The sequence below is a fragment of the Ciona intestinalis genome, chromosome 11, assembly GCF_000224145.3.
Source record: "Ciona intestinalis chromosome 11, KH, whole genome shotgun sequence".
NCBI lineage: Eukaryota > Metazoa > Chordata > Ascidiacea > Phlebobranchia > Cionidae > Ciona > Ciona intestinalis.
The window spans coordinates 4,037,574-4,050,033 of record NC_020176.2 but is presented as its reverse complement, the minus strand read 5'-3'; the positions used below and the strand labels follow the sequence as shown (position 1 = coordinate 4,050,033).

General features: G+C 36.1%; 2 protein-coding genes and 1 non-coding gene across 4 annotated transcripts in view; 2 read left to right on the top strand and 1 right to left on the bottom strand.

The window, feature by feature from the left end:
- The window catches only part of LOC100187217 (malate dehydrogenase, cytoplasmic-like), a 34,272-nt gene extending 22,153 nt beyond the window's left edge, over positions 1-12,119 (bottom strand). Inside the window, exons 1-9 of one of the 2 annotated variants that reach the window (XM_018814138.2) lie at positions 12,106-12,119; positions 5,025-5,083; positions 4,556-4,654; positions 4,165-4,261; positions 3,585-3,760; positions 2,859-2,981; positions 2,268-2,444; positions 1,800-2,003; positions 885-1,412 (exon numbers count right to left, since the gene is read on the bottom strand). In XM_018814138.2, coding sequence (XP_018669683.1) covers positions 1,284-1,412; positions 1,800-2,003; positions 2,268-2,444; positions 2,859-2,981; positions 3,585-3,760; positions 4,165-4,261; positions 4,556-4,654; positions 5,025-5,027 — 1,008 coding nt within the window. In that variant the 5' untranslated portion in view covers positions 5,028-5,083; positions 12,106-12,119 and the 3' untranslated portion in view covers positions 885-1,283. Of the gene's footprint in view, positions 1-884; positions 1,413-1,799; positions 2,004-2,267; positions 2,445-2,858; positions 2,982-3,584; positions 3,761-4,164; positions 4,262-4,555; positions 4,655-5,024; positions 5,084-12,105 lie in introns of those variants that run through there. The other variant, XM_026836602.1, reaches the window with a different exon arrangement.
- mir184 (microRNA 184) lies at positions 6,815-6,916 on the top strand. Its single transcript, NR_032347.1, has one exon. It is a non-coding gene; the product is annotated as a microRNA 184 (primary transcript).
- Positions 7,523-12,460, top strand: part of LOC100184062 (neurocalcin homolog) — a 6,461-nt gene continuing 1,523 nt past the window's right edge. Inside the window, exons 1-4 of the mRNA XM_002125455.4 lie at positions 7,523-9,167; positions 9,334-9,559; positions 9,924-10,050; positions 10,769-10,914. Coding sequence (XP_002125491.3) covers positions 9,386-9,559; positions 9,924-10,050; positions 10,769-10,914 — 447 coding nt within the window. The 5' untranslated portion in view covers positions 7,523-9,167; positions 9,334-9,385. The remainder of the gene's footprint in view (positions 9,168-9,333; positions 9,560-9,923; positions 10,051-10,768; positions 10,915-12,460) is intronic.

Here is a 12,460-nt window from a genome sequence, read left to right as displayed (position 1 = left end):
TTGACCTGTTGTCTAAACTATATGGGTAAGATTCTCCTCGTGCTGCTTTGTCCAAACCTAAAGATGCCATAAGTTAAACATAACTTATGGCAGAAGTCCACCAGCTACAGAATTACTGATTCGTGTTCTCGCAACACCTTACACAAAGTTAAAAATTCTGCAGCTGAAAAAAAACAACAATTTAACATCAAACGTTATCTGTACAGTTGTTTAAGATACTTTTAGTACGAAAGCCTTTTCTTCCCAAATAGTTAACAGACTCGATAGCTCCTCTAATCTCGGTCTTAACTTGGATTACTTTCACTTCCAGGAACGAAAAACCAAAAACAGAACTTGTTGTTTTCTTCTACCAAGAATCAGTAAAACTCCACTTTTAACACGCTATGGTTAAATTGTTTTGTGAAAACAAGAGTTGCATATTTGCACGGTAAATGGTAACATGGGGGCGGATCCGAATTTACAGAGAAGGGGACCATTTTACACAAATAAATGCATAAATAGCACAAAGTGTATGTTCCATATGTTTGTCAAGTGCGAAAAATGCGACAGTAGGCGTTTTCTAAGCAATGAGATAATCTGTTCCGTGAAGATTCTCTGTATAGCATTATAATAATCACGCAGAATCGAAGTCACTTCAAAGTAAACGTTTAGTAGAAAATCTTAATCTAAAATAAAGCGGCGCCGGGTAAGGTTCACAATACACACTTGATCCGATTCAGACATTAATCGGGATTTTCCAGTCATGAGCAAAATTGCTAAACCGCTAGACGGCGCTTGTGAGCATTAAAAACACCCACAAATTTTGAGCAAAATGTCTGTAAATGAAAACACATTGTACCAAAGTTTTAAGCGAGCAAATAGACTTCACAATCGAACATTGCACATTATTTCATTCATAATTGTATTTTGTGGTTCGAAAAGAAATTGTAAGCACGTTCATTCAGTAATATACCATTTGCTAAGAATTAACAGAATACAATCCACTGGGCCACGATCCCAACCATAAAAATTCGAATTCAAAACAATTTTTTTTTAAATTTGCAAAAAAACATGAACTTTTGTTGGAACTTTGTTAAATAAATTGCTGGGCGGATTACGCTGCTGTTGCAGCTGGAAATTAAATAACAACGAACACACATCACCCAATGCATTGCAAAACTGTATAATATTTTAAAAACTAAGCTACAATTCATATATACGGATTCTAGATGTTAAACAATGTCCAGTCAGGTTATGCGTGAGTGGTGTGTGGATGTTGTTTAAAGCTGAGATCGTGAAAGAAGTCAACTGGTAGGTAGGAAATCCCACGCAGCATTGCGTTCCTCCAGTAATTCTTGGGCTGTCGCGTCCATTTTGGAGCGAGCAAAATCAGAGATTTTAAGGCCCTCTACGACAGTGTATTCTCCACCAGGCTGTATAAGGTTAGGCGGTAATATAATGATAAAGTAGATTGGGTAGAACAGAAGAAATTGTTCATTGTCCCCATTTAATTGGTCACAACTCAAGTTTCTAAAGTTATTTATTTTCAATAGTTAATGTATTAACTGTTCAATATTCGTAAAATATATCTGATTCCTGCATATATTGTTGCCTGGATATATTTTACTAAATAACTCTTTACAATGTTACAGTACATAACACATTTAATTCTATACTCAACTATATGCATAACTTTCCAAACATTGCACATAAAACTTCAATAAAAAACCTGTTACTTTTTTCTAATTTTTGCTGAGAAACCTGTACCTTCGCTCAATCATCTAATATATATGTATATAAATAACCACAAGTTTAGTTACCGCAATACGAACTGGAACACTGTACACAATGTTCTCTGGAAGACCATAATGACTTCCATTCGAGTAAATGCCCATAGATGTCCACTTGTCACCCTTGGTACCAAAATACCAGTCACGAACATGGTCACAGATCGCCTTTGCTGCCGACATGGCGCTCGATAACTTACGAGCAGCAATGACTGCACCACCACGCTTCTGGACAGTCTGTGAACAAAACCAAAATGTTTTAACAAAATGATTTAAATACTAACAGCAATAACTCCAACTCTGGGTTAATATGGGTTTTCCAAATCCAGTCATACAGAAAAATAATCACCCACAAAGTTACATACATGGTAGCTCAAAAGAGGCACGAGGTGTATGAAACCGGATATTAAGTTGTAACAACTGTCGTTTTCTAACCATGAAAGGATAGAGTTACATTCAATTACATTTATTCATTACAAGTTATATTCATGGATTACTTACAGATATAAAGTCTCCATTAAGCCAAGCATCATCTTTTACAGCTTCCACTGCATTAGCTGTAGACCCACCAACTACAGCAGACGCATGAGCTGCATCGGGGAACTGAGTTGATGAATGGTTTCCCCATATTATCATGTTAGACACACTGTCGTTGGACACACCGAGACGTGAAGCAATCTGGTGAAGAAATTATTGTTTATATATTCATTAGTTAAATAACTGCTTTATAGATTGGTTAATAGGCGCCAAACCAGAAGAGGGCTAGCCAACCCTGGAATTTAATAGGCAAATAACATGGCAACCGATTGATGTTGGGCGTAATATTGTCGGTGCCTGTGAACTGGTTACATAGAAACGATACAATGCTTATATTTGGCCAGATTCTATGCATAGTATTACCTCTGCTGTTGTACAGTAATAAAAATACTCTAATGAAGAGCTCTGAGGAACAAAACTGCAACTATTAAGAGTCATTATTCATTTTGTAGTAATAGTATTGCCTGCATTACTAAAAAGTGTGTAGGCTTTTAAGGGGCAGCTTCTTACATAGAGCAACCTTTAAGAACAACTTCACAAAGTTAACCTCTTTACCTGAGACTGTGCACGGTTTTGATCAAGTCTCGTCAAACACGTGAAGTTGGTTTTCGGGATACTTGGTGCGCATGTGAGGGCTATGAGGCAATTTGTGTTCGCTGGATTGCCAACAACCAACACCTGCAGTGGAAACGTGTTTAGAACAAAATATTCGGTAAGAATCGCATCAAGATAACATAACATAACATGCATTAACATATACATATATAGAGAGTTTCTTTATTTGCTTATTACAGTAAAGAACCACATTGAAGTAAAACAAGAAAAGAAAGAAATAGAATGACAGTTAAAAGTTGTAATTGATAAGATCCAAACAGAATTATTACAACTATTAAAGGCGTATTCCAGTATGTAGAGGTATTACTATTAATTGCGCATTAGTACATACTATAGTCTATACCATATTATACCAAACTAGACACATTATATGTTACATAGACTCCATGTTTAAGTTAATAAATTAACTGTTGGTCCAAACCACATGGTGATTAAATATTTAAACAGCCCAAGGCAAGTTGTCAAACTGGCTTGAAGCGCCTAAATATACCAAGAAAATTTTAATTCATATCCAGAAAATTCACAAAATATTTTGCTAAAATTACAAAACCTGCTAAAATTACAAAGACTACAATTACAATTGTTTAATGGATAAGAATAGATTAGGAACTATATGCAAATTCAGAACAGAAATCCATAAAACTTCCAAACCACCCCACCCATTACCTTCACTGTCTTCTTTGCATATTTCTCCAAAGCTTGTCCTTGCTCCACAAATATCTTCGCGTTCGCTTTCAACAGGTCTTTCCTTTCCATTCCTTGTCTGCGTGGCATGGCTCCAACCAGGATGGCGAAGTCAATATCAGTGAAAGCTTCTTTCACGTCAGTGGTTGAAATGACGTCTAAATATTTGGGTTATTTCTTATTTGCCAAAGCACAAATACATACTACTTTTTTGAATAAAAATCTTTAACTAAATCTTTTGTTTTCGGGATACAAAATGTATTACAATAAACTATGGTTATATATATTCTAAAAGCTCAAATACATGAAGTATTTTCTTGCAGTGTTAATTGGGCTGTCAGAAGATTACCATTAAGCCTACTGGGGGTTGGGGCAGGACTTACTGCTAGGCTTGGACTAACTGAATGACTCTATTAGTATTAAATTGCCTTAAAAAGCATTAATAATAAAACAACAAATGTATAGGCCTATGATACATAGTTTAAAATCAAAATGACAGTGGTTATTCATGTTATGAATAAAACATAGCATCACTGAAGCATTTTTATCAAATAGAACTCACTTTTGAGACTTGGCAAGGCACAATCTTGCAATTCCATGACCACACCTTTCAAAGCTTCAGCCATCGGAGCAATATCGAGCATTACTAGAGTTATGGACTAAAAATATAAAGCATGAACATTTTTTGAAAACGTTTCAAAACTAAAAAAAGATTAAAAAATATTCAAACAGACAACACTTTGTCTGTCACAATATGTCCGGTGGTAACCTGAACAAGCTACGGTACCAAACATCAGGTTTGGTCTCAACATCAGGTGTATGAAACAGAACACCTACATTATAACGACTGTTATTTTCCAGCCACACAAGTCATTTACCCGTGCTATAACGGCGGTCTTTGCAAGCCAGGCGAGAATAAATAAGTTACATTTAACTACATATATTATATTCACCTTATCTTTGCCAAACACATCTCCATTAGCAATTGAATACAACAAGGAATACGCGATCTGACCTGCTGCTCCAGTAACAAGGACTTTCAAACCATCAGCCTGTGTCAATTCATGATATCAATTAACATATGACGAATGATGACCACATTATACTGGGAAACATTAGCCTGGTGTCGTCGCACAACGGGATTCAATTAAACCAAAAACTTGAGAGAAGTTTGAAAAATGTCATTCAAATATTTTTGTGTTTAATTTATACATTTGTGCATTAAATATGGATGACAAATAAATGTTTGGCGAGATAGAAAAATTTTAAGAAAATGAAATGAAAAAAAACAGTTGTAAAAATATAACAAACAGAACTGAAGCGGTCAGAAGCCAAAAAATAAAGAAACATGTTACAACATTTTTATATATCATATTGCATTCAATATACTTTATAATAAAAATTAGGCTTAGTTAAGCTTACCATTTTTCTTTGCTTGATGATAAATTACTTAACTATGAAACTCAGTGGCAAATTAAACTCTAAAAATAGAAACCACTTTCAGATTAGTTATAAACTTATAAACAACGTTTTTGCATTATTATGGATGTATGCATACAAACATTATAATATTTAATATACACCCAATGTAATAACTGCATTTATTTTGCGTGCAAAAGTTATCAACATCCTGTATAACTTATCCCATCATCTCATACATACAAAAATCGTAACATGTAACGACATTACAGCAATTGCTGATCACTTTTTATCGGAAATTGGAGCACTCGCGCAAAAACGGGAATGCGCGTAAGCTTTTCTGCAACACCATTTTGCAAAATCTAGAAAATTTAAAGCCAGTTTTATTGCGAGCTCGACCGACAGATGTCATATTCTGTTACGCTCCTCACATCTTGACATCTATATAAAACACGCTGTGTGTAACGGAGCGATTTGAACCAAGCGGGCACCGCCGCACAAGGTTACCGATCACGCGCCGGCAGCGTGACCAACTTTTCCAACCCTATTTTGCAATTTGGAGTTTCAACTTTCGCGACCGCTATCGTGGCGCACGTCATAATGGTGTCCCGACATGCTTCACTGCGCTTTGAGGCTAAACTATTCCTGGGTGTTGGTAAAAGGGGACTAATTAAAATAGTTTTTTACCAATCACGTAAGACTAACAACTGAGGGCTTTGGTATGTTTTATATTATATTTTATGAACCAAAGTATTTACACCCAACAGTATTTTTGAATGTTGTTTTATATAATTGTAATACCATTAAAAACCCAATGTAGTAGGGTGGGGAAAGATGGGACACATTTTCGTTCTATTTTTCTCGTCTCATGTTGTAGTGAACAAAGAACATTCAAAGAATTATACACGACATGCACAGACCACACGACATGCATAAACCATTGTTAATTGTTTAAAACATGGTCAGGATATTTGGATATTAGATGCTAAAGTTGTCTTATTTTCCCCATACCCACAGTACTATAGTAGGATTGGGGAAGATGGGACAACTTTAGCACATAACAGCCAAATACTCTGATCGTGTTTTAAACAATTAACAATGGTCAGTGGGAGTTGTGAGGATACGGTTTTATAATTCTTTGAATGTTCTTTGTTTACTACCAAATGGGACAAAAAAAAACAGAATGAAAAGGTGTCCCATCTTCTCCCAACCTACTATATATGTTATGCTAAGTTAGATTTGTTTACAGTTTCAACTGCTCATTATAGCTGTAAACATCAATTAATCAGAAACATCTTGTTAGCTTTTGAGTTGACAGTTTGAATTCGTATAGGAAAGCTCGGATACAGTTTGTACGAATCTACATTGTATTGAAGTCTATTGATAGCCTGTCGCGTACTTCATAATAGTTCCCTAGCTCTCAATTAACAAAGTGTAAGTAGGTCCTAGAAGTGTCCTAAGTGCCATTATTTCAGGTCCTCGTCTGTGTTAAACAGTACTTTTAATGAAAAACTCGTCCGTAAGTTCTTGATCACGCAGTTCTTTATGCCCGACGCCGGTTAGTCAGTTTTAAAACGTGGTTGCTTCTATATAGTTTACAGTACCTATACCAATCATTTATAAACTTATGCTAGAGAGATGTCCTTTTAGATTAATATAAGGCAGATAACTTTAATACAATATTTAAGTAAAAATGAAGCATAACGAAGCATCTGTTTCAATTGTCCTCAAAGGTATGAAGAGTTGTTTTAGTTTTCAGCAAAGTAAAGCAGCAAACACACAACAAACATGCTGCGTAATAGAACTTGCCACTTCTTCGCTTTCCATCATTTTGGGGTTAAATCACCCAAGCCATTGATGGACGGAGAACTGATAAGGGCTCTTGCGTTGGTCAATTCAACGGCAAAGAAAAGGTTGTACAAGTTCACAGCGGTGTTATTTTTATTATATATCCAAGAATGGAAAAATTTCGAGATGCTGATCTTCTGGTGTGCGAAATACACCACCTTGCGGTCAAGCAGATGTTACGAATACACGATTTTCTCTAATCGACAATTATTAGAATTACAGGTTTGGTTTCTTTGAAGTGTCATCGGAAAAGGAGGCCTGGGGATGACGCGGCTATAGAAATCCACTCCACAATGAGGAACATATATGGAATCTTTTTTCTACTTTTAAAGTTGCGCAATATTTGTAGAGCCGTGCTTCAGTTTTTTATGCTCCACACTACAGTATATTAGCGTGCTGTATCTATACTAAATATATCCCTCGAAGAAACACGATTACACAAACCACAGCAGTGACATTTTTTAAATGTTAGGTGCGCTTATTTATATATAGTGGGATGGGGGAAGATGGCACACCTTTAGCACAAAATATATAAATATCCTAATCGTGTTTTAAACAATTAACAACAGTCTATAAAAGTCGCGAGGACAAGGTTTTATAATTCTTTGAATGTTCTTTGTTTACTACCAAATGTACGAGAAAATAGGTTGAAAAGGTCTCCCATCTTCCCCCATCCTACTATATGGCGCATATATCCTATTTTGGAATAAAATAGAATGCGTTTTCGCTAAATGAATAAGAACGATGTGAACTGGAAAACAATTTTAGGCTCATGGAGGAAAGTTAAGAGTTTCACCGTTAAGGTTCAAAACTCGATAACTCAAAGTATGAAAAAGTGTTTAAATGGTCAAAGACATTTTCCTTGCAAGTTTTGGTCTTTTGGGAGTAGGTACCGATGTAAAACGTTCAATTGGAAACCTAATAAGAAAAGGTGTCATGCAACCTAATTGTCAAAGAGTTTTTAAATAACTCTAACTTAAATACATAATATATTTCTTAGCAAAATCAATATACAAAATAGCTACTGCTGTCCGATTGCAATAAGGCTTATCCGCATCGACCGTTGACATATAGGATAGGAAAGAACGGCCTTAGACTGCATTGCCACAGCTAGGACTGGAGGGATAGCAGTTAATATATCGATTACAAGTCGCAAGTCAAGCGCATAGAAGCGCCAAGCACGTGTTATTTGTCAATTTTACGTCACACGGATTTCTGCGACTGTGACTTTCTATTTAGTGAGCGAGAAATAAGATAAAATAATAATGCTATGGAAGGCATATGTGTATGTGCAAATGTTTTAGTATGGCGTGTATAAGGATATAACATAACCATGTAATAACTTGTTATATATACTTATATATAGAGAGATATAGATATATAAATGTTATATTTTCTATGTATAAAAAAATACGAAAGTTATAATCAAATAGACTAAAAAACATAAAAAGAGTTAAGTATTTTGTGAGACGGTATACGAAAGTATAACAGATTATACGGCATTCATTCTGGAGACCGAAATATTACGAACAATTAACATGATCGGGCTGGAGGACGAGGGCGTGCGTTGAACGGAATAAATTACAAGTTGGATGTTCAATTCAGGTGACATAGACGGATAAGATTGAAAGGAATATTTTCATTGAAATGTCCTCGTGTTATTGATCGCAAGGCCTTGAATAGCAGGGTTTTAAAGCAAGATTCACTTAATACCGACCAATTCCCCAATTTAACATCCCTCGAGACGGACTTTTGTAATTTGCGGGACGTTTTAACCCGATAGTTGAATCAGCTGCCAGGGAAAATCAATTCATTCCGCCGACGAAAACGAATACATATATAGATCTTCTAATGCGTAGTTTCAAATTAGCCAAGGTGCCTAGGACTATCGGAACGCAGATTTAATTTAGAGGTCTTATCTGGCAGTTTAAGGTTAAATGTGGAGCAATAAGGGGAATTATGTCCTGACGAATGCGTTGAAACCAATTTATAAATGCCGTAGAGCAATGAAAATGTCAATCTACAAGTTGTAACCTTCATGTAGCGGAGCAGGTCAGTCGTAAAATGCATCGATGGCTCTTTAGCCTTGATATATTTTCCCACTTTAACAAAATAAAACTGTTCAACAGCTTTGCAGTGAATTAGTCTCCACTATGTTGATAAAGGGTGGAAATCACCTACATAAGATTACAGAATATTGATTCAGTCGGACAGTTTGAAGAACAGCAGGGTATAGGAGGAAGGACACTGCATCGTAAGAACTGCCTGTGGACACGACGGGGCGTACACAAGTAACAGGTACTTCAAGGTCGTTGATGTAAAGCCGTTGAATCAAAAGGTTTTGCGGTTTGTTCGTCTTTTTAAAACGTGGCTGCATTTCTGTTTTGTTTCATGAAACATGTTCCGTGTGAAGAGAACACGCGTAGCTTCACCCAGAGCATTAATAATGCATGCATATTTAAAGGTCATTCAACGGGGGTGGCCGGAAGTGCTGCTGGTTTGGATATTATTTTCGTATGAGTCGAAGCTGGTGGGTGGCAACACATTCGTCGGGATACGGCATGGGACAATGCTGCAGCTCAAAAAGACAACAAGTGTCGCAAATGGCGGGCAACGAGGTCCGCGACCTCTCGATGAAGACAGGTCTCAATATCGACGAATTGAAAAGTTATTACGGCGAGTTTATCAAGGCAAGTGTTGTTGGTAGTCGCCGTTGGAGCCTATTTCAATTCATTAACCTTTTCATTATAGTATTAAATTTAACGATTGGTGGACAACGTACTGAAATATGATAGTGATTTAGATTAGCAAATGGAATATATAGTAGGGTGAGGGAAAATGGGACACCTTCTCATTCTATTTTCCCGTCCCGATTGGAAGTAAACAAAAAATAAAACCGTAATCCTCACGACTACCATATATACCGTTGTTAATTGTTCCAAACACGATCAGGATATTTGGATATTATGTGCCAAATGTGTTTCGACTCCGGCCCCCACCCACTATATTACAGCTAGCAATAAAGTAACATCGCATTTTGACATCTGCTGACAGGATTACCCCTGTGGCCACGTGACTAAGAAGCAATTTCGAAAAATCTATCGGAATTTTTCCTCTGACGACGCGAAAGAGAGGGAAAAGGTTGAACAAGTTTTCAAAACTTTTGACCAAAATAATGACGGTAGGTATAACGTCATGATATGTCGGACATGCGTTACGTATATTCCTACCCGCATGCTTAAAAAATCCATACTGTCGATAGATTTGCTAAGCTCATAAATATAGCATGACGTTTTACGGCATTTTCAAATGAGTTGCGTGCTGAAGTGTTCAATGCGTTTGTACGATAGGATGCGTATGAAATTAATTATAATGTTTGTAAATTCCCAAGCACCTATCACTATACGCATATTATTGAACGCGCGTTTAATGCTTTAATCATAAAAAGCAGATTGGCGTAAATCATACCTACATGCATTGAAGCTATAGGTATACGATGATATAATAAATGTATTGATTTACATAATAACGGTACAGCCATGCAAATGAAAGGACAACAGCTACAAATTGCAAATAATTATATTGCCGAAATACTAACGCTGTGAGAACGTGAGGTTATGGAAACATAAAAATGATAACGTTAACAATCAATATCTCAGATCTCTGAACCGTGTTATTAACAATTAACAACGTACTTTTAAAGCAGCGAGAATACAGTTACATATAATTCTGTAAAGATTTGTTTACATCTCCAAATGGGCCGTTAAAAAACTTTAAAATATCACCCATCTTCTCCTGCACACCTACACAAACGTTCTATATAGCTATATACATATACACCAGTTGTTACTTTACCGCGTCCTTTTTTTAGTAAATAAATGGAACATTCTATTTTTTAGGAACGATTGATTTCCGGGAATTTATGATCGCCCTTAGTTGTTTGTCAAAGGGAACCCTCGAACAAAAACTTTCGCTCGCATTTTACTTGTACGATGAAAATGGAGATGGTGTTCTTTCATTTGAAGAGGTTTTAGACATTGTGAAGGTAAGATCAGTGTAGGACTTCTCTTCCACCGTGTTTATAAACAACATTGCATATATATGTGTAATGCGACCACTTTTAACAAAAGAACATACTCTTGCTGTTCGATCTCACGCGAGTTTCCACGGACCCATTCGTTATTTGAAACTTTCTGGTACCTTTAGATTACATTAAAGCCTATCCGTATACCAGCAATTTTAATTTTGTTGGTATATGCCCATTTAGGTTTTATACTTTTGCATACGTTTTGTTTCGTATACAAAGCCCTATAGCAATAGCTAACGTGCTTTGCCAATAGAATGAGTCATATATAAGGTATAATTTATTGGCTCAGACATGCAGGTTTACACTTTATTACTTCAAACTTGGCCTATATTGTTTTATCGAAATTAGTTTTTGTCTCATCCCAGACTATACTTGCATCAACGCCAATTAACTATATCACGCATAAACAAACACGTTTACTTCGGGGATTTAATTTGAGAAATTGGAGAATTTCTATACGGAAAAAAATACGACCGATTTATTTGTGTACTTCTTAAATTTGTTATGACAACTCTGGCCTAAATTCCTTTTTGCGCGCTTCGTCGTATAGTTCATTATCCAGCATACTCAAAGCATTGGGATGACAGATTTCTAAATTTTAGCAAAAATCGAACGCTATAGCGCATTGAAACTAATAGGCGTCCAATTAACTTGCCGCTTACTCGCTATTTATATAGAATACTATAGAAGCAGGTGGGACACCTTTAGCACATACTGATCCAAATACAGTGTTCGTAATTTAAACAATTAACAACGGTCTATATGGGAGTCGTGGGGATACGGTTTTATCATTCTTTGAATATTCTTTGTTTACTACCAAATAGGACGGGAAAATAGAATGTTTAGATGTCCCATCTTCCCCCACGCGACCATATTTCAAATAATTTGAATGGACACATGGCCTACAGTAATAGACCGCAGTGGACACTACTCAGTGATACGCGTGTAGCCGATCCTGTGTTTATAAATATTTTAACACGTAGCTGGTGAACTGCATTTTCTAAAATCATTGAAACGAGAATTCGGAGGGAATTAATAATTAAAAGAAGTGCATTTTATTTGCATAGACGCGTGATGTTAATGAATGCTAAGTACATTTACCACTTCATTATGAAGTATACAGTTTTACAAAATGGTTAAAACAGACACCTTTTTCAAATAGACTTATTCGTACTTTGTATTACGCCTTCGTTTTTATGCGATCTTTAAATCTATAGCTGTCCGACATACCTAATTAAAATAGATTTCAAAACGCCCAGGGAATTTATGTCTGGGGTTACGCACAATTATTTCTATCGCCACGGATTAACACGACGCATTGCTGGTAATTACAAAATATAAGGTCATTTATTTTGGTTTTAACAAGTCTGATATCGGTCTTATTGTTTTTTACTGATGTGCTTTTAAATTTAAAACCAAACCCAACACCACGTTATAGAGTAGAGTAGAACAAGAGCCAAGAGGGACACATTTAGCACATAATATCCAAATATCTTGATCGTGT